The 23,149-nt window shown below is 45.9% G+C and overlaps 1 protein-coding gene across 2 annotated transcripts in view; it reads left to right on the top strand.

The window, feature by feature from the left end:
- Window positions 1–23,149, top strand: part of CACNG5 (calcium voltage-gated channel auxiliary subunit gamma 5) — a 135,882-nt gene that overhangs the window by 90,220 nt on the left and 22,513 nt on the right. The window contains exons 1-3 of one of the 2 annotated variants that reach the window (XM_063960832.1): window positions 1,681–1,769; window positions 2,973–3,207; window positions 6,301–6,387. In XM_063960832.1, coding sequence (XP_063816902.1) covers window positions 3,000–3,207; window positions 6,301–6,387 — 295 coding nt within the window. In that variant the 5' untranslated portion in view covers window positions 1,681–1,769; window positions 2,973–2,999. Of the gene's footprint in view, window positions 1–1,680; window positions 1,770–2,972; window positions 3,208–6,300; window positions 6,388–23,149 lie in introns of those variants that run through there. The other variant, XM_063960831.1, reaches the window with a different exon arrangement.

Genomic DNA, 23,149 nt, shown 5'->3' with positions numbered 1-23,149 from the left:
CCAGGGGTACTGCTGTATAAGTCCACCAATTGCAGAATTTTTGAAAAATGACAGGGGCGTGCAGGAGATGCTGTCAGTGGACTGAAAAATTGCGTGCCACTTTCGACATTCAGCCACTGCGTGCCTCTACTAGATGGGCCAGGTGGTTATGTCGCTTAGCTTAGTCATACAGCAACCTTGGTGCACCTCTTTTTCATCTTTGCATCATGTGCTGTTTGGGGCTTGGTTTTTTAAAGTGCCATAATGTTTGACACTGCCGTATAAGTCCAGGGGTACTGCTGTATTAGTCCAGGGGTACTGCTGTATAAGTCCACTAATTGCAGAATTTTTTTAAAATGACAGGGACGTGCAGGAGATGCTGTCAGTGGACTGAAAAATTGCGGGCCACTTTCAATATTCAGCCACTGCATGACACTACTAGATGGGCCAGGTGTTTGTGTCGCTTAGCTTAGTCATACAGAGCCACCTCGGTGCAACCTTTTGGCCTAAAAACAATGGGGGTTATTCTGAGTTGATCGTACGGGTACAAACAGCATCGTTGCTGGGCAGTGCTTTTAGCGACGAATCCATTCGCACGGGTGATCGCAAGGAGATTGACAGAAAGAGGGCATTTATGGGTGTCAACTGACCATTTTCTGGGAGTGGTAGGGAAAACGCACGCGTGTCCAGGCGTTTGCAGGGCAGGCGTCTGACGTCAATTCCGGGACCGGACAGGCTGAAGTGATCGCAAGGGCTGAGTAAGTTCAGACCTACTCTGAAACTGCGAAAAACTTTTTTGTCCCACTCGGCTGCACATGCGATTGCACACTTGCAAAGCGAAAATACACTCCCCCGTGGGCGGCGACTATGCGTTTTCACGGCTGCAAAAAGTAGCTAGCGAGCGATCAACTCGGAATGAGGGCCAATATTGTGAGGTGTGTGAGGTGTTCAGAATATGCTGGAAATGAGTGGAAATTAATGTTATTGCTGTTAATAATACCGTAGGATCAAAATTACCCCCAAATTCTGTGATTTTAACCGTTTTTATGTTTTTTTCAAAAAATCCTCCAGATCCAAAACCAAAACCCGAAAGGGTGGTTTTGGCAAAACCAATCCAAAAGCAAAACACGAGCGGGGAATTAGAACCAAAATAGAACCAAAACCAAACCACAAAAAGTGCCCGCCGCACAACTCTAATTTTTATTAAATTGGGGGCATTACAATATTTCTATTATACTGGGGACATTACAATATATTTTTATTATACTCTGGTTATTACTATATATTTCTATTGTACTGGAGGCAGTACTATATACTTCTAGCCTTGCCTCCAGAGAGCAAAGAAAAGGAACTTTGATGTATGGCCACACCCCTAGTGTAATGTAACCACTCCCCCTAGTGTCATATGGTCATGCCCCCTCATGACACATGACCACGCCCAATTTTTTATTGCACACTCAGTACCACTAAGAAAATATTTCTTCTTGCACCACTGGTTATGAGACACTGTAATTTACTGACTGTAAGTACTATACATATATCTGTGTTTGTGGTAGGAGGTATTAGGTCCTACCACTCTGAGAGAGGGAATCTATTATGTTTAGTTAGTGTCCAGACAGGCTAAGACTTTATTTTTATGTTTTGTTTTTGTACTGCACAAAAATACTAGCGACGACTAGACTGCACGAAAACCCTGGACTGGTGTGCAGTTTTCCTGGCTGCTGTGTGTCTGGAGGTGCCCATCTGCCCCAACAGAGGGAATCCCTATCTGGATCTACTCACAGTAACCAGTAACCAGCCTCTTTTTATGTGTATTTGTATTACATTAGTATGAATTTCAGATCCTCACAAATAATACATTAATGAATAGGTACCTAAAAGATTGAGAGTTAATGTCAGGTTCCATTGAGGATCCCCATAGTTGGGATCCCGGCTGTCGAAATCCCATCACTGCTCGGAATGCTGGCATCGGCATATCGAAAGAGATAACGATGCCTGTGCTGGCACCCCGACAGCTGGGACTTAGATCGACTGGCTGCTGGCCGCCGGGGGGGGGGGGGGATAGTTTTAGGGTGAGGGAAGGTTTAGACTGTGGGGAGGAGGGTTAGGTTTAGGCACCCCCTAGGAGGGCTAGGATTAGACTGCCGGTTGGGGGGGGGGGGGTGTTAGCTTTAGCCTGTGGGAAGGGGAGGGTTAGGTTTAGGCACTGCCATGGATGTTTAGGATTAGTCTGTGGGGTGGGGGAGGGGGGTGGGCTTAGACTGCAGAAAGGGGTGCAGGTTAGGTTCAGGCACCACCGAGGATTGTTCATACCTCCCAACTGTCCCAATTTTCGAGGCACAGTCCCGTTTTTTGGGGACTGTCCCGCTGTCCCACCCGCGGGCCGCAGTGTCCCGCGGTGGGGGGGCAGTTGGGAGTCTCTGTCTGTCGCTGCCCTGCTTAGCAGAGCAGCGTTGAATAGACGCTGTGCGCATGCGCACAGCGTCTAATCAGGGGAGTCAGAGGGAGAGGGGGTATGCCAGCGGCTCACAGTGCGCTGTGCATGCCCCCTCAGTGACGAAAACGGGGGCGTGGCTCGCGATAGCGGTTCTTCTGCGAAGTCACGCCCCTTTTCTTAGGTCACACCCCTTTTTCGGGAGCGCGCGCGTCTTCGCCGCGCGTGTGTCCCTCTTTGCAAAAACATAAAGTTGGGAGGTATGGATTGTTAGGTCTAGGCTGCAGTAAGGGAGGGTTAGGTGTTCTAAACATCGGGATGCCGGTGTTGGTATTCTGACTGCAGGCATCCCGACCGCCGGCATTTCAGCCCCAACCCGTCCCATACACGGAAAAAAACAAATATGTTGTCATCAAAGGTAGCAAAAATGAATAAATCTAAACGACAATAATGTTGGTTTTTTTTTTGAAGTTCCCTTTAATGTAAAATGTATGCATTATGTTTTAGGTTTTTTTTTGTGTAGGACAGCTGGTTAACTTGTGATCCCTTGTCTCCACAGCTTCCTCTCTGTTCCCTGTTTTACTGGATGCTCTGTGGGATGGGTGCATGCAGCAGGAAGGCCCTGACTTTGCTCAGCAGTGTATTCGCTGTATGCGGCCTGGGGCTTCTGGGAATCGCAGTCAGCACTGATTACTGGCTCTACTTAGAAGAAGGGATCATTCTGCTCCAGAATCAGACCACAGAGATAAAGATGTCCTTACACTCTGGGCTGTGGAGAGTCTGCTTCCTGGCAGGTACATTGTACAGTGACACAGACTAACAGGGAAAATGGTTTTGTAGACATACAAGTATGAGCTCATTTAATGCATACCTCCCAACATGACCCTCTCCAGGAGGGACAGGCTACTCTGCTCATGGACTTCCCTTTTAATTTATGATTACCATCACTTGTGGTGAAACACATTCTTATAAGTGCAGGAACAGAGCATTTTGTCTCTCCTGGAATGGGTCATGTTGGGAGGTATGTTTAATGCTGCATTATTTTCATTTCATCTGACAAGGGTGGTATGAGAGGGCATTGGAGTCATGCAATTTTATGGCAGGTAGAAGGTGTGTGGGTCGTGGGGTGACACAGACAAGTGGCCTGTGGGGGTGTAAACATGTATCTACAGTTCAGGCAGACCACGGCTTACAAATAAGCTCCCAGCAAAGGTACAGTATTGTCCCTCCTGTGGATAGCAGAAGTTCCAAAGACTTGAAACTGCCAACCCCCACCACCTACACTTCAGCTCCCATGATGCTTTTCATAGGGTAGAGTATTTTTTTTCTCTCCATTTTCTTTTGAATATAAGCTCTATACATTTAGGATTCCTGGACCTGTAAGAAATTGTTAAAAGGAATGTTCCCCTAACACCGAGAGTAAAAATGTATCCCGTTTAGGGGTTAAAAATGCACCATTTCCTGAATGCTAAATGCAATCCTCACCCGTTTCCCTCAGATTTATAAATGATTATTTACTGAAGACAAACGTTTCTAATTAATTTCAGTAAACATGTCATGAGTGGAATTGAAGTTGTAGTAATCTCTTCTGTGACAAAGAAGCTATGTAGTGGAAGCACTCAGTGACTCTGTACTTATCCATTACATTTTATTTTGTAAAGATGACTGCAGACCAATAACCAATACATACAGTAGTAAATGTTCATGGCCCTGTCACTAGCTAACAGAGATCTACTCTGTAGTCACCGTCCAGCTTTCCCGGCATCAGTCATACAGACAAATGGCCCAGACAGCCATTAGAGTCCTTCTCTTCCTCCCAGACTGACAGGCAAGTGATACCTTGCCTTCATAAGGAAGTGCCTTACAGCTGTTCTGCTTTGATCAGTCACATGCCTTTAGCTGTGTTAGGCTACAGGGGAAACACACTGGGCGCCACTAGATGGCATCGAACTTAGCTATTCAAATGTAGCTCCATTCGGCCACTATCGGCTGCAGACGTCTACAATTCAAATGTGTGAAAAGTGATACATCTGGGCGCCCAAACTGTATTTTTCCCGATCACGCCCATTAGTTTAGTCGCTTTATGCAGCTAAACCCGATACTAATGGGCACGATCAGTGCGATAGAGGACATCAATTGTACATCGCCCCCTCCGATCTCCCGTCACTTTAGATGGGAGATCAGGGATGATAACATTTGAATTCCCCCCACTGAATTAATCCTCCAAATGCATGCTGTTGCCACACTTTAAGACCAAATAATTTTTTTTTTTAAAAACTCCAATACGGGTCTCCGATAAGGACCCACGGTCAGTGTGTAATTTTTTAGGAGTGTGAAGTTTTAATCTGTTTGGATGGTACTTTGGGGGACATTTACTAAGCAGTGATAAGAGCGGAGAAGTGAGCCAGTGGAGAAGTTGCCCCATCAACCAATCAGCAGCTCTGTATGATTTCATAGTATGCAAATTATAGATGTTACTTCGGTGCTGATTGGTTGCCATGGGCAACTTCTCCACTTCTCCGGTGTTATCACTGATTAGTAAATGTCCCCCTTTATCTCTCTCAGAGATTTGATACTCCTGCCCAATCATTGATTTGGATGTTCCCATGGTAACTCTTCTCATCTATTTTCACACAGCCAAGATTATTTTAGAGGAAACACAAAATGCCAGAACCTTTATCTGGCAAGACAGTAGTATTATTGTGGAGGAGCATTGTGAGAGTAGCACCCCGGGAAGCCTTCCTAGCAGTGGAGCCCCCAGTGTTTGAGGGAATGGCTGTGTGCCAGCGCTTTTTAGCATGACCCTGTTACTGGGGTATTTTTAGCTCCTGCTTTGAGCACTGTTATAATTTATAGAGTGACATCTTTGGTTCACAGAACTAGTTGCTGGGAGCCAAAGGGATCTGAGTGTTTTTCAAATGCAGCCAGGTTTCATGTGGTGCACGATCCATATTGCAACTGATCTGGAGGTCTGGTTTATGTGAATTAAGCACAGAAGGTATCTCACTATACAGTACTTGTAGAGCTATTTTACAGTTACTTTTATGGTACTACCAGGTTACTACAACTTCTGTGTGTGCCACCTTTCTTATAATCTTTGTGTTAGAATAATATTAAAATGATTAACAGTGTTTTTTGTTATTCAGAATTTAGACAGAAATGCTAAAACAGTTGAAGAAAATAAAATGTGTTAATTTTCTTGTACATAAAGAATATTGTAACAAATTAGTCCTAGAACATTTGATAAATGATAGTAATTTTGAGGCAAGTAATTTTAAGAAAAATTGAAATTTAATAATGCAATTATGTATTTTTTTATGTTGAGTAAAAAATAGATGAAACAACTATAATAGCTGTATAACTTCCACTGCTGGTCATGTCACATTTCTCTGTAGTGATCTGAGAAAGTGCACTAATACCCCTTTTCCATGTAAAAACTGGGTCTGACCTTGGTAGCTAAGCACAGTTTCAAACCATGTTAAAGTATCTTGAAACCCTGTTCACACCGCAGTCTGGACCTGGGTTAGTGGTGGGTCTTCCCTCTGCTGGTGCTTGGAGATGACATTATCTCCAAGCGCCGGTGAGCCGGCTCTCTATAGGCTTTTAACGGGACCCGGGTCACCCGATTGCACTGCACTGTTACCAGGTCCTTCCCTGGTCTGACCCTTCCAGCTACACGGGTCAGAAGCCCGGGTAACTGAACACAGGTTATTTTTCAAGGACCTCTTTCCACTGATCTGAGACCCGGGAAGACCCAGCAATAACTCAGGTTTAAGTGTCTGTTTCATATAATAATCTAATGGCTCATCTGTGTAAGAGGCTGTATCCAATGAAAGTACAAAGCACTCAGGAGTAACAGACTTTCCATGTGCTGTGTTTCCTTACAGGTGAGGAACAGGGACGCTGCTTCACTATAGAGTACGTCATGCCAATGAACGTCCAGATGACATCAGAATCTACTATCAGCGTACTGAGTAAGTGAATGGCAGTGGCAGTCCTAAACTGCTTTTATTTTTAAAATATAAAAGGACCCATTTATTAATGAGTTTTAGCTATTTAAAACTTGTTGCATATGATAAATGGCGCGCCAGCTAATCAGCTCCCAACTGTCATTTCCAAACAAATGACAGGAGCTGATTGGCTGGAGCACCATTTATCAAACGCAGTGAGTGTTAAATACAGATGTAGCCTTACTCATCTTACTGCAATGCGACATGTTGTATCACGGCATGCTGGATGACGCGCCCAGTAGCGGATCTTGCCACGGGCAAGCAGGACCTTTGCCCGGGGCGCCGCCTTCCGGAGGGCGCCGGCGCCATCCGGAAGGCGCTGCACCATGGCAAGATCCGCTACTGATGTGCCCCCCGCTGCCCGCTGTGAAGGGAACTAGACACGTACCGTCTAGTTTCCCTTCGTGGAGAGGACCTTTACTGTGCGGTGCGCGATGACGTCATCGCGCACCGCACAGCATTTCAGCGGCGCTACTACTGTACAGGAGGCGTAACTGACCATGCCCCCTGTATGAAGCCACGCCCCTATTTCTCGCCTGGGTTGCAAAAAGGCATAGAACCGGCCCTGGACACGCCAGGCTGCGACTGTTTGCAAGCCAGACAGCTAGCCATGTTGCAGCAAAGATGAGCATACTGACATCTGTAGTTAAAACTCAATGATAAATGGGCCCCAGAGTTATGGAGTATGACATTTTCATACATATGGGGTAGTTTATGAACAGCACAAAATGCAAAAGTGTTACAGGTTTCCAGACAGCATCTGAAGGATTCTGTTATGGAAAGTAATGGAAGGCACACACGGGGTCTGATTCAGACTTGTGCGCTATATACCAATATTTTTGCAATTGAGCGATTATAGGATGCATCCTGCCGCAATGCGTACGACTAATTGATTTGTGATAATGCAGTGAAGATTAATTTGCAAGTGATTGACAGGGAGATGCCGTTTTGTGAGAGTTAATGGGGAATGGTGGCAAAAACGTGGGTATGTCGGAAGCATTTTCGGGGCATGTATCAGCCACTGATTAGGATCCTACATGCATGAATCACATCTCCAGCATCTCAGGTGAAGCAACCAATCTGAATGACCATAGACTTACTCGAGGATTCAGTGTTTTCCTAGATCTGGGTCGATACTGTGAATGTGTATGCAGTTATTGGCAGCTGCGAGGGTTCCAGTGAGCGTCTCTATACAAATCTCTGCAGCTGTTTAATCAGCACGTTTTTGCGCATCCTATGAGCCAAAAATCGCACTTGCGGCAGCATTATCCTTGTACTATGAATCAGGCCCCATAGCTATATGGCAGTTGTCAGGACTTCTGGTGTATTATCTTTATCTGACATTTTGACACAAAATACCAACATTTTTATTGTTAATTTAGACAGTACTGTATGTCCAGGTAAATAAACAATTACTATTCAGCAATAATATCATCATATTAACAATGAAACATACATTTACCTTGCACAAATGCTATCTAACAGAAGTACAGTCATTCAGTAGCAATCTCCGTGTGCAGTATTGTCACAACTCCAGACTGCCCTCAGATACTGCAACCTATTGTAGGACAGCTGGGCTGTCAGTTACGGGACCCCTGGCTCTTCCAATACAGGGTCGCCATGTCAAACTAGCAGGGTCTACAGAGAAGTTACAAAATATCTGTTAGACATGTCCACATAACCCCTAGCATGGTGATATATGACTAGATCCCCATACGTCAAGAAACGTTTGGGATTCATTGATGTACACCTTCCTTCAGAATTAGTGTCTCTTGAATGGAGATTGGGGGTAATTCCAAGTTGATCGCAGCAGGATTTTTGTTAGCAATTGGGCAAAACCATGTGCACTGCAGGGGAGGTAGATATAACATGTGCAGAGAGAGTTAGATTTGGGTGGGGTGTGTTCAATCTGCAATCTAATTTGCAGTGTAAAAATAAAGCAGCCAGTATTTACCCTGCACAGAAATAAAATAACCCACCCAAATCTAACTCTCTCTGCACATGTTATATCTGCCTCCCCTGCAGTGCACATGGTTTTGCCCAATTGCTATCAAAAATCCTGCTGCGATCAACTTGGAATTACCCCCATTGTAAGGAAGGCAGTGCCTTCTATACATGATTTCAAGCTGTGTATAGTAAATACACATTCTTTTACAACCTGGGAGGTTTAGAGACCAATTAAATGTATTTTGGCTCAGTTCAATAACCTGAGTTGCTAATTGCTAATTACAGGTTTGCAATCAACATATAGTTTGTAAATAAAATTTTTCATACAGAATAGCAATTGGCAGGTTATAATTAGGAAAATATAATTTCATGGTCCATATGTCTCACCTCCCCTTCAAAAATGGGGCACAGGTCCTGTTACCCATGTCACAGTCTTACCTGTGCACTTTTTTTGTTAAACCTGTCAGGGGCTTGGCTAGTGTGCTGTACTGGAGTACAAACTTTCAGTTGTACCCAGCAGTACCTAAAATAGACATGGTCTATTTTTTTAGTCTTAGGGGTAGCTTCTACCTTGTTTTACTCTGGGTGGGGGGTACCTCCTACTACACCGTGCCCTAGATATTGCACCTCTCTCATGTCAAGTTGGCAATTCTTTGGTTTGATAGTCAGACTTACCAGGTCACTAACCAGGTGCTGAAAAGATGCAGGGGTATTTTTCTTCCCAAAGGACATGACCAGAATCTTGAACAGCCCAACTGGGGTCATACATGTGGACCGCTTATGGGCCTTGGGTGATAATGGGATCTGCCAGTACCCCCTACTGGGATCCATGATGATATAGGGATGTAGCGTGCTTGGGCAAGCAGTTCATCTGTCCTGAGTGGGAAGCATTCGATATCCCGGCTGTCGAGATCCTGCCGCTCAGCATACCGGCACCAGGATCCCGACAACTATTCTCCCTCTTGGGGTATCCACGACCCTCCTGGAGAGAGAATAAATAGCGTGCCGCGCGTAGAGCGTTACCGTGCCGACAGCGTGGTGAGCACAGCAAGCCTGCAAGGGGCACTCCCCCCACTGCTGGGATCTCTGTGCTGGTATGTGGGGCCCCGGGGTCCTGACAGCCGGGATATCGTAGTACACCCGTCCTGGCCATGGGATAGGTATCAAGTGCAGTGGTGTCATTTGACCTACTATAGTCAACACAGAACTGGGTGCCTCCACATTGCTTTGGCACCAGTACCACTGGAACAACCTAAGAACTGCAAGGCTTTTGAATCACACAGCTAACACACTAGCTCTCCTGTCATGATAAGCTTTGAGCATGTTGATGTGGTACACCTTCTGCCTCTTGTGTCCATCCTCCTTTTCCACTACATAATTGACATAATTGATGCGCTGTACTATAATGTAAGGACCCTCCCAGGCAGCCTGTAACTTGTTCTGCTGCATAGGGATCAGCTACTTTGTCTTCACGGATACAGCAAAGGGCTGCTGCTTCTGGGTACCTGGTGGCATAATCACCACAGTCAGAATATACTATTTCCCGGAGCTACTGGAAATGGCTACAGCAACCCATTCAAATGGTTCTCATACGAGTGTTAAAGGAATAAGAGGGGACCACGAGACTTCCCAACCAACTGGCACACATGGCATGAGCAATAGTACTTTGCTATGTCAGTCAGCATGCCAGGCCAGTAAAAACTGTGTATTAAATGTGTATCAAATGAGTTTTGGCGCTGTTGATACCCAAATGTCCTGCTAAAATAATTTTAAGGGCTACCTTCAGCAACCTTCCCTATAGGTCTGCTGTACAGCCAGCTGCCTGTCATTACTGCCAAAACAGGGCTTGCATTGGACACATTGTTGCATATATTATTCACCCCAACCCTTGATAATAATAGATTTGCAATATTATTTGCTAACTTGAAATCACAGCTTTTCATTATGATATACATTTTGGCACATTTCTGTCTGACCAGGATCTGCCCTGTGGAACAGCAAAGGGTTATATTCTGTGACAGATATCTTAACATCATTATTACCATCACATACATTTGCACCCATGTTGTGCTGGTTAGAGCGGTTACCTGGGAAAAAACCTGGGTTATCCTCCACTGTTGCATCATTAATGACATCACTCTCCTTTATATATGCAGCGTGCATACTTCCTAGATCAATCCGCAACAGTAATGGGCAGGTAAATTGTCCAGTACCCCAATGTCCCATATGCCCCTCCAAACTCCCCATTTGAGACACACTCGAGCCATAGGCACCTCTGGGTACTCCCCATACAGCTATTGTCCTCCCTGGAATAATAATCTTTGGGCCCACTACTGCTGGATGTAGAGTCAGATCTGCAGCCGAACCCAATAACCCAACCGCAACTTGGTGCCCTACTTAAACCACTTGCAGATTGTCTCAGGGGTGTTCCTGGTGCCCTTCCACACACAGGATGGCAGGCGCAGGTTTCTCTGCCCGGTTCCCCACAGGAAAGATGACTTCTTCTTTTTTGGCCAATTGACAATGATTTGCTCCACTTCGTCACAATTAAAACACATACGGCCTGTTGCCAAAACAGGATTTCTCCCTGTCCCTAAAGGGTGCAGCAACAGCTGATTTAGTTGTTTGGAACACAGGGTGATCCTCCGGGTTGTATCTCGCTCCATGTCTGCCCTTGTTTCCCCCAGCTCTTCTTTGCCATGGAACCCCTGGTACTGGTGTACTTGTCTGCCAAACTCATAGCCAGATTAAGGTGTGTGTGTGTGTGTGTGTGTGTGTGTGTGTGTGTGGGGAGGTCGCAGGGCATACTGTACCCCCTGGGCCCCCCTTTGTCAGTGGGCCCCCCCGGCCAGAGCACACTGACCACTAGCTTTCTCTCTTATGCAGCAGCAGAACCAGCAGCCAGAATGTGAGCAGGACAGTATGCAGTGTAGGCAGAGACACAGGCGTATCAGGTTTCATGAACTACCTATGCAGCTTTCCGACAGAGGAGAGTTAGGAGGGTGGAGAGAGCTGTTAGTGACACAGGGATCCCAGCTTCTCCTTCTCCCCGCCTGGGTGTCTGGGTCTTGTGTAACCTGTTATTTATTGAGGGTCTAGAGTGAGAGACACACTGTGCCTAATTCAGACATAATTGCAGCAGCAAAATTGTTCTCTAATAGGCAAAACCATGTGCACTGCAGGTGGGGCAAATATAACATGTGCAGAAAGGGTTAGACTTGGGTGTGGTGTGTTTAAACTGAAATCTAAATTGCAGTGTAAAAATAAAGCAGTCCCTGCACAGAAACAAAATAATGCACCCAAATCTAAATTTCTCTGCAATTGTAATATCTGCCCCCCCCCCCCCCCCCTGCAGTGCACATGGTTTTGTCCATTATAGAACAGTTTTGCTGCTGCGATCAGGTCTGAATTAGGCCCACAGTGAGCACTCCTGAGTCCTGTCCCAGTGTGGAAGTAGTACAGAGCCTGCTGCTATTCCTGCATGTGATAAGATAAATTATAGATTTTATTTATCTATGTGTATTTTAAGGTTAAGTTGTCTTTGTTCCACTGCAATAAATTTGATAAAATAGTTGTCTCTCAATTAGGTGGAGTTATAAACAGTGCCCAGGCATTATTAAACTATTAGTTTAAATCTAATATACACCGTTGGTTTAAATTTAATATACAGTACACAGTCTATACCTCCCAATATGACCCATTCCAGGAGGGATAAATGCTCTCTAGCTGGACTTCCATCTTCATTTATGATTGTAATCACCTGTGATGAAATAACCTTTCTTATCAATTAAATAGTTCAACACAGGTCACAGCAATCATATATTAAGAGGGAAGTCCAGGTAGAGAGCATTCTATCCCTCCTGGAATGGGTCAAGTTGGAAGGTATGCACAATCTAATATACACCGCTCCTTCCACCAGGCCCCTTCCCCCTGTCTTAAGTGCCCTGGGCACCCCCAAGGCTTTATCCGGCCCTGGCCAGACTGGCAGCCTTATGAGATGAAAAACAATTGCTTGAAAAATAAATGTTTAAAGCAAAAAGTCAAGAACAAAATATTGAAAACTTACAGTAGAACTGGTCCTTCTCAAAAATAACACATGGACAAACAGAAAATGAATAGCTTGACAAACACATTGTAAGACAGGAATGAAATTGTCACTGATGGCTAAACTTATTAAAGAGCGCAATATATTTTAAGACATTGCTCTGAAAACAGAGTCTTATCATTGAGAAAGAGCAAGAAGTTTTGTTTTTGTATCAAAACTTTAAAACTACTCAGCAATACAAACCGGAAGATTATGTAAAGGGACATGAGAAAGAAATATGCACTTGAGAAAGTGGTCCATCAAAATCTGATGTTAAAAGGAAGAGACTCTAAATGAATCCTTACAAGTGACTTGTGCAGCCTGAATTAGAGAAAGATTGTCTGCCTGTAAAGCACAAAGAATATGAGAACAAAGTTGTAGCCTTAATTGAAACTAAAGATGTGCAGTTTGGTTCTCCAGAAAACTGAACCCATCAAACTTTGTGGATCTGAACCAAACCAAAATCCGGCCTATATCTTCGGAGAAGATCAGAACTGATTGGAGTCCTTGCTCGAATCTTCCCACTGTCCGGAATTTGGATTTTAAATTCAAATTTTGGGCTCTTATCGGAGCGTCTGACCCTGGAGGTGATTTTCAGCACATCTGGGTGAAAGATTAATCTCTTATTGCACAAATAGCGGCAATAAGAAATTCTATTTATTGAGTCTAAACCTCAATAAACCGCAAATGGGCCCCGTAATGTTGTATTTTTCTTCTAATTTTACATAAATGTTTGTGATATAGAGGTAGATATCTCTGTCATCAGGTAGGCGGTGTAGCAGGTAATTCCATCTTGCTCTCCCCCAACCAAAAAGGTTGTGTCGTCCCTGGGCATGATCCCTGTACTGCCACCAACCTATATTGTATTGACCAGCTTCTATCTATCTATCTATCTATCTATCTATCTATCTATCTATCTATCTATCTATCTATCTATCTATCTTCCACCATCTCTCACAGTTTCCCATAATTCCCAATGCATCTGGACAATGGAGAAGTAGTCAGACTATTGTGGGATACCATGCATTTATTCCTGCCTGTTTGACTGAGCTGTGCTTATGAATAGCCTTATACCCCTTTCACACCGCCTGAGGCGGGTCGCACCTGGGAGACTGACACGGGAGCTCCCAGGGTGCGACCCGCCTCAGGTACCGTTCACACTGCAGTCAGCAGCCCGGCATATTGACGGGTTTTTTATGTCATCGGTGACGCGGCGGGGGCAGTGCATGGAGATCACATGATCTCCAAGCGCCGCCCGTACATAGAGAGTGAACGGGAAACGGGTCGCATCAACCCAGTTCCCGTTCACACCGCACAGTGAGCTGGGTTGAACGTGTCACTCGACCTGGTCTTTCAACCCTGGAACCTTTCACACCGCACACGAACACGGGTTATGCGTGTTCATGTGCCAAAAACCCATGTTCAGAGGTGGCGTTGTGAAAGGGGTATTAGTTAGAAAATGCCATTTGCAGGGGCTGTTTATGCATCTTAGTATTGCTACCCACAACTGCAACTTAATTCTTAAATCTGCTGCGGTTGCCCAGACCTCCCGACATTGGGAGTTCAGAATTGGGGTGAGGGATGTGACTGTTGAATAAGTGGGGCATGTTCATCTCATATTTTGTATACAGTGACAGCACCATACTCACCCCACATGAAGGAGAATACCTCTTTCCCCACACATCCCCATCCAGCTGAAATTGGGACTGTACCAAAGAAATTGAGAAAGCTGAACAGTAATGCTGCTAGGGCTGCAGTGTGTGGATTTCCAGAATACCGAAAAGGCAGCTCAGGGGAATGCATGGCCGTAACAGTGGACCAGGGTGCAAATCCCTCACTGGCACTGCCTGCCTTTGCGAAAGTAATGGCATCTTATTATTGCTTTTTCTGAGGTGGTTTAAATATCAGGCAATTTTGTAAAACAAAATCCCAACGGTGAGTATTAGGTTTACAGTTAGGGTTAGGCTTCGGGGGGAGACAGTTAGGGTTAGGCTGCGGGAGGGGTGTGTTAATATTAGGGTCAGAATGCTCACTTCGTTGGGATACTGCTGCTGGCATTGTGACCGTCGGAATGGTGACCTCCAGGATATCGTAACCAAGGCCATAAATATATATATATATATATATATATATACAAACAGAGAACCCAGCACTCACCAAAGTAAACTCACTTATCCTCAACAATTCAATAAATAAATGATGGGGGTTTAGTTGGTGGATTGGCCAATGCACGGAAGCCTGTATACCGATTCAAGGTACCCCACCTTCATACAGGTCCTACACTATCACAGAGTCTTAAAACCTGACTACCACACTGCTGCATCATCTGCCTGCTAGATGTAATGTGTACCTGCCACAGACTTTATGGCTTTTAAAGGCACACTAGTCACCTATTGCACTGGTTCAAAGATGATTGCTAAAAAACAGCTGAGACAGGTTCAGGATAATGAAGTCCACACAGGGGTGCATGAGAAAGCTAGTGGCCACGGTTAATAAGAGCTAACCATAGATTAACCCCTTCATATACACACAGAGTAAAAACCACAGCACTCACCGCACCAGAAGCGGGGCACAGCTATGCACTTACCACTCACAGGGTGGGGTGCATGTAACACTGCACTCTCCACCACAGAAGCGGGGTACACAGCTGTACTTACCACTCACAGGGCGGGGTGCATGTAGCCCATGACCACATCGCTCTAATAAATACAAACAGAGAACCCAGCACTCACCAAAGTAAACTCACTTATCCTCAACAATTCAATAAATAAATGATGGGGGTTTAGTTGGTGGATTGGCCAATGCACGGAAGCCTGTATACCGATTCAAGGTACCCCACCTTCATACAGGTCCTACACTATCACAGAGTCTTAAAACCTGACTACCACACTGCTGCATCATCTGCTACTTTGGTGAGTGCTGGGTTCTCTGTTTGTATTTATTAGAGCGATGTGGTCATGGGCTACATGCACCCCGCCCTGTGAGTGGTAAGTACAGCTGTGTACCCCGCTTCTGTGGTGGAGAGTGCAGTGTTACATGCACCCCACCCTGTGAGTGGTAAGTGCATAGCTGTGCCCTGCTTCTGGTGCGGTGAGTGCTGTGGTTTTTACTCTGTGTGTATATGAAGGGGTTAATCTATGGTTAGCTCTTATTAACCGTGGCCACTAGCTTTCTCATGCACCCCTGTGTGGACTTCATTATCCTGAACCTGTCTCAGCTGTTTTTTAGCAATCATCTTTGAACCAGTGCAATAGGTGACTAGTGTGCCTTTAAAAGCCATAAAGTCTGTGGCAGGTACACATTACATCTAGCAGGCAGATGATGCAGCAGTGTGGTAGTCAGGTTTTAAGACTCTGTGATAGTGTAGGACCTGTATGAAGGTGGGGTACCTTGAATCGGTATACAGGCTTCCGTGCATTGGCCAATCCACCAACTAAACCCCCATCATTTATTTATTGAATTGTTGAGGATAAGTGAGTTTACTTTGGTGAGTGCTGGGTTCTCTGTTTGTATTTATTAGAGCGATGTGGTCATGGGCTACATGCACCCCGCCCTGTGAGTGGTAAGTACAGCTGTGTACCCCGCTTCTGTGGTGGAGAGTGCAGTGTTACATGCACCCCACCCTGTGAGTGGTAAGTGCATAGCTGTGCCCCGCTTCTGGTGCGGTGAGTGCTGTGGTTTTTACTCTGTGTGTATATGAAGGGGTTAATCTATGGTTAGCTCTTATTAACCGTGGCCACTAGCTTTCTCATGCACCCCTGTGTGGACTTCATTATCCTGAACCTGTCTCAGCTGTTTTTTAGCAATCATCTTTGAACCAGTGCAATAGGTGACTAGTGTGCCTTTAAAAGCCATAAAGTCTGTGGAAGGTACACATTACATCTAGCAGGCAGATGATGCAGCAGTGTGGTAGTCAGGTTTTAAGACTCTGTGATAGTGTAGGACCTGTATGAAGGTGGGGTACCTTGAATCGGTATACAGGCTTCCGTGCATTGGCCAATCCACCAACTAAACCCCCATCATTTATTTATTGAATTGTTGAGGATAAGTGAGTTTACTTTGGTGAGTGCTGGGTTCTCTGTTTGTATTTATTAGAGCGATGTGGTCATGGGCTACATGCACCCCGCCCTGTGAGTGGTAAGTACAGCTGTGTACCCCGCTTCTGTGGTGGAGAGTGCAGTGTTACATGCACCCCACCCTGTGAGTGGTAAGTGCATAGCTGTGCCCCGCTTCTGGTGCGGTGAGTGCTGTGGTTTTTACTCTGTGTGTATATATATATATATATACATCCAGAATCACGGCGGCACTCACGGCATTCAATAAAGAAGCAGACGCAGGTCTGATATCAGACCTGCGTCTGCTTCTTTATTGAATGCCGTGAGTGCCGCCGTGATTCTGGATGTATTATTGGACACAGCGTCAGCTGTAACCATCGGAAGGCACCGGCTTTTTCACTGTGTTTTAAACCACAGCTGAGGACTTAGTGAGTGCCGTGCTCTATGCTTTGATATATATATATATATATATATATATATATATATATATATATATATATATATATTTCTGCAGCGGGGTACACTGGTATTCCACAGGGAATAACATCGGGGTGTTATTCGCGTGCGTTCTCCAAAAAGGGGAGTGGCCTAGGAAAAGGGGCGTGACTTTGCAGAGGACCCGCGGTCGCGAGCCACGCTCCATTTTCGTCTCTGAGGGGGCATGCCCAGCGCTCTGTGAGCCGCTGGTATGCCCCCTCTCCCTCTGACTCCAGTGAATATACACAGCGTCTACTCACCGCTGCTCTGCTAAGCAGGGCAGCGAGAGACAGAGCCTCCCAACTGCCCCCCACCCCCACCGCGGGACACTGCGGCCCGCGGGTGGGACAGTCCCCAAAAACGGGACTGTCCCGCGAAAATCGGGACAGTTGGGAGGTATGCAGTTTGTAAGTTGGTGCCTGCATAGCAGGTCACTAACAGGGGGGGCTGCGCTAGGCAGCCCTGAAAAGAGCTTTTAAGAAGACTTCAAGGGCTGCAGCACTGTCTACAGTATGTCATTCTGACATGCTGTGCTGCGGCTCCATCACCTCCCCCAGCAGCGCAGCATATTTCCTCGGCCTGGTTCCCTGCTGGTGTTCCCACCCTGGAGCTGCATTTCACTCTTCCTCACTTCCTGACAGATTTTGGCACCATCTTCACTACTAGCTGGGTTGATCTCCGGGACTGCAGGGCTCTGTCTCCTCTGTAAAGCCACCTGTCTCATCAGCGCTGTGCATTTACAGGCACTTAAGTCAGTGGTTCCCAAACTTTTTTAATCATGGCGCCATAGAGTATCAGAATTTTTTCACGGCACCCCTAGGCCAAAAGTTTCTTTGAGAATTTTAGAAAACAATAAGTAATTTATGTTTATGTGTCATCCTTAGTTTATTTAGTGTGTTGCGGGAAAATATTTGCCTCTGTTTGTCCACATATTTTATAATTGGCAGCCACAAGCACTGGTTTTCTGTATTACTTTGACCAAAAATAGTTTTAATTGGTCCTGGACCACCAATCCAAGGCACCCCTGCTATTGTCCTGAGGCACTCCAGGGTGCCTGGGTACACAGTCTGGGAACCACTGACTTAAGTATTCTACATGTCATTTTAGACAGTGTTAGTAAAGAACAAGTGTGCTGCTATCTGAATATTTAGTACAAGTATTCTGTGATATACATCCAGTATCTACTGTGCATGGTTCTATCTATACTCATACATATTTAGATGTAGTTTTAGTAGTCCAGTGCAGTTTTATTGTTTATATGTAATAACTTCTGCATTGTACATGTGACTGAGTGTGCCTGTAGCTGTTGTGTGGGATTCCATTCTCCTATGTCACATATTGCTATCACTATATTCTGTACCCTCAGGGGCAGAGGCGTCACCAGGTGTGGTGACACCCGGTGCGCACCCCTGATGTACTGCCGCGATCGCGGCAAAAAAGGGCGTGGCCTTACAGCTAGGGGGCGTGGCTTCGCGGGAATACTGGTATCGTCACTCTGGGGGCGTGCCCAGCATCTCCGGAGATGCTGGGCTTCCCCCAGAGACGGTCTCAGTGTGCTGTCGGCTCCTCTGCTATGACAGGAGCCGGGTGCTGTAGCGGAATTTCACACTGCAGCACCTGGCTCCTGTCACTACGGAGGAGCTGACATTTGGTGTCACCCCCTCCAGGTGTCACACCCGGGTGCGGGCCGCACCCCCCGCACCCGCCTTGTGACGCCACTGCTCAGGGGCTAAGTGTGTCAATTTCCTATATATATATATATATATATATATATACAGGTTGAGTATCCCATATCCAAATATCCGAAATACGGAATATTCCGAAATACGGACTTTTTTGAGCGAGAGTGAGATAGTGAAACTTTTGTTTTCTGATGGCTCAATGTACACAAACTTTGTTTAATACACACAGTTATTAAAAATATTGTATTAAATGACCTTCAGACTGTGTATATAAGGTGTATATGAAACATAAATGAATTGTGTGAATGTAGACACACTTTGTTTAATGCACAAAGTTATAAAAAATATTGGCTAAAATGACCTTCAGGCTGTGTGTATAAGGTGCATATAAAACATAAATGCATTATGTGCTTAGATTTAGGTCCCATTGCCATGATATCTCATTATGGTATGCAATTATTCCAAAATACGGAAAAATCCGATATCCAAAATACCTCTGGTCCCAAGCATTTTGGATAAGGGATACTCAACCTGTATATGCGATTGGGTATTTTTACTGTGTGTTTTAGTCACATCATACCGCTTAAATCCTCTGTTTTGTGTACTGTGTTTCCTGTCACATAACATGGGGGTTATTTGCAGGTATTGTGCTTGTCTGGCTATATTGTACTGTTACGCCCTAAGGCTACATTCCTTAAAATGTCTGCTACACAGAGCGGGAAATCCACGGACGCTTCTGCATCCTGCAGTACTGGCACCACGGTTTTACCTGAGGGGGGAGTTTTAGCTGCTGGTTCAGGCGCTGAGTGCCATACACCCAGTCAGCCTGCAGCACCTGTGGCCAATCAGGACCCACCCTGAGCAGCGTTTTCAAGTCTGCTGACTACACTTGTAACACGTCTTACGCCCCCTGTGGGACCTCCTGTGCTATTGCAGCCACATATTGTCCCTGTAGTTAATTTGCCCTGGGCGGATACTCTGTCTACCCAATTACAACAATTAAATCAATCTTCAAAAGTCTACCCCACGCTCCTCTGGGACCAAGGGGTCATCTAAACGGGCCATTTCTTCCTCACAAACCATTAATATTTTGGATAATTCTTCTGATGAGGATGGGGTATCTACTGATCCGTCAGACACTGATACAGTTGCTTCTGATGAGGAATCTACAACGATGTTCCTGACCTAGTGGAGGCTATTAAGCTAATTCGTCAAATAGATTACATTGAGCCTCCTACTGCATCTAAGAAACCAGATAAGTTCAAACGTCAGAAGGTTGCTAAAGTAGTCTTACCACATTCTGACCATCTAATTGACATACTTCAGGAATTCTGGTCGTCTCCAGGAAATAAATTTTCCCTGTCTAAAAAGATGCTAGCTCGTTATCCTATACATGCGGAGTTGAGTAACAAGTGGAAAACCCTCCACTGCCGGTGGTCTCTCATGTCTACTCTGCCTGTCACCTCTCTGAAGGAACTCATAGGCCTCAAGTCTATTTACTCCCTTATTGGCACTGTACATAGACCCACTATGGCAGCCTCCTGGGCTGAGAAAGGTATTGAAGCATGGGTTCAGGCAATTGTGGATGAGTTGCCGCAGGATTTTTCTGACACTGCCAGACAATATCTGTCTTATATTACCACAGCCTCCCACTATATTCAGGAGGCAGCCTCTGATGCAGGTGTAATGGCGGCCAGGGCATCTACTACATCTATCCTCGCTCGCCGAATAATGTGGTTGAGGTCCTGGAAGGTGGACCTGGACTCCAAAAAGACCTTGGAGGTGCTCCCTTTTAAGGGAGACATCCTATTTGGGGAGGATCTGAACAAGATTGTGACTGACTTTGCTACTGCCAAGACTGCATGTCTCCCAAATACTAATCCTTCTGTTCTGAAGGCTAAGAGTACCACCTTTTGTTCCTTTCGACCTCCAGGAAAAGCAAAGGGTCAGGCATATCCGCGACAGGCTCGTATTTCCAAATCACTAAGCCTAAATCTAAACAATCCTTTGCCGCCCGTCAGCCTATTTCCAAACAAGACAAGCCTGCTGCATGACGGGGCGGGCCTCCCCCTGAGGGACCCCAGGGTGGGAGGCCGACTTCTACAGTTTGCCCAGGCCTGGTTAAAGACTACTTAGGATGCCTGGGTGTGGGAAGTTGTCTCTCACGGGTACGCAATCTCTTTCAAGAGACGTCCCCCTCGCCAGTTTTACACATTGGTTATCCTTGCGGATCCGTTAAAGGCGCAAGCTCTACATTTGGTTGTACAATCCCTCCTGGATACAGGAGTGGTAGTGCCGGTACCTCTGTCTCAGAGAGGCAGGGGGGGGGGGGGGTTACTATTCGACCCTGTTTCTAGTTCCAAAGCCAAATGGGTCCTTCTGGCCTATAATCAACCTCAGATCATTGAACAATTTTGTGAGAGTATCCAAATTCTGTATGGAAACTCTGCGCTCTATAGTGCTGGCCATGGAACACAAAGACTATATGGTATCCCTAGTCATACAGGAGATGCTTACCTGCACATACCTATTGCCATGTCGCATTAGCAATATCTGCGACCTACATTATAAATTCCAGGTACTGCCTTTTGGATTGGTCACGGCCCCTCGGATCTTCACCAAGGTCATGGCCGTGATGACGACTCTTCTCCGCCGTCAGGGTATCAGGATCCTGCCGTATCTGGACGACTTGCTGATCCTGGCAAACTCCCAAGAGGTTCTCCTCAGTCATCTGGAACTGACGGTCCAATTCCTACAAGCCCACGGGTGGCTCATCAACTGGAAAAAGTCCTCACTGGTCCCTGCTCGGAGCATTGTGCACCTGGGGGCACTACTGGACACACACAACCAATGATTGTTTCTGTCTCCAGAGAAAATCCTGAAACTTCAGGACAGGATCAGATATTTCCTCTCTCGCCCAAGAGTGTTGATACACTCGGCGATGCAAGTACTAGGCCTCATGGTGTCTGCTTTCTACATGGTAGAGTACGCTCAATTTCATTCCCGCCCTCTGCAGAGGTTAATTCTTTCAAAGTGGGACGGCCTGCCTCATCGGATCAGGTCTCAAAGGATCTCCTTGACTCCGGAGGTTCGTGTATCACTGAGCTGGGGCTACAGGGCCAACAGTTGAGCAGGGGTCGTTCCTTCTGGATCTCCAACTGGGTCCTCCTGACAACGGATGCCAATCTGCGGGGTTGGGGCACCGTGTTGGAGCAACACTCTCTCCAAGGTCGGTGGACCAGGGAGGAGTCTTTTCTCTCGATAAACATTCTGGAATTGCGGGTGGTGTTCAATGCGTTGACACTGACCCTGCCTCTAAAACAGAACAGGCCTGTTCAGGTACAATCAGACAAAGCCACCACAGTGGCATACATAAATCATCAAGGCGGCACTCGAAGCCGCATAGCAATGATGGAAGTATCAAAAATCCTCCGTTGGGCGGAACGCCATCTGCCAATAATATTGTCAGTGTTTATCCCTGGAGTCCTCAACTGCGAAACAGATTTCCTCAGTCGTCAGGACGTTCATGCTGGAGAGTGGAGTCTTCATCCAGAAGTCTTTAAACTCCTAGTGGACAAGTGGGGCCTACCAGACGTAGACCTGATGGCGTCTCGACACAATCACAAGGTTCCGGACTTCAGATCAAGGAAAAGGTATCCTCAAGCAGCGTTCGTGGATGCATTGGCAATTCCATGGAACTTTTCAGGGCCCTTGTGTCTATCCAGACCTGGCCAGACTGGCTTTGACAGCGTGGCTCTTGAAGCTTCACTCCTGAGCACCAAGGGATTCTCTGAGGCAGTTATTCAAACTATGTTGAAGGCCCGCAAACCGGCTTCTGCACGGATTTATTACAGGGTCTGGAATTCTTATTTCACATGATGTGCTGCTAAGAATTATGGTGCCTATTCATTCAGAACTTCTAGGCTTTTGGCTTTTCTGCAACAAGGCCTAGATTTAGGCCTTCGTCTGGCCTCCCTCAAGGTTCATATATCTGCTTTGTTGGTGTGGTTTCAGAGGAAAATTTTGTATATTCCTGACGTTCATACTTTCACTCAGGGTGTTTTAAGGATTCAGACTCTCTATGTCCCTCCTGTGGCTCCATGGCATCTGTCTGTTGTGTTAAATGCCCTGCAAGAGTCTCCATTCGAACCTCTTGAGTCTGTGGATCTTAAATGTCTTACACTTAAGGTCGTGTTTTTATTGGCTATTGCCTCTGCTGGGAGGGTGCCGGATTTAGGCGCTTTTTCCTGTCATCCACCCTTTCTGATTTTTCACAGTGACGGGGCAGTTCTTCGAACTCGCCCTGGTTATCTACCTAAGGTGGTATCATCTTTTCATCTTAACCAAGAGATTGTGGTTCCGGCCTTTATCTCTTCTGGTTTGTCCTCCAAAGAGCGGTTTTTGGATGTGGTACGGGCCCTCCGTATTTACGTAGAGAGGACTGCCTCCCTCAGAAGGTCAGATACTCTTTTTGTACTATT

This window comes from Pseudophryne corroboree, chromosome 3, assembly GCF_028390025.1.
Source record: "Pseudophryne corroboree isolate aPseCor3 chromosome 3, aPseCor3.hap2, whole genome shotgun sequence".
NCBI lineage: Eukaryota > Metazoa > Chordata > Amphibia > Anura > Myobatrachidae > Pseudophryne > Pseudophryne corroboree.
Note: the sequence above shows the minus strand (reverse complement) of the source record. Positions and strands in the feature narration are given on the sequence as shown.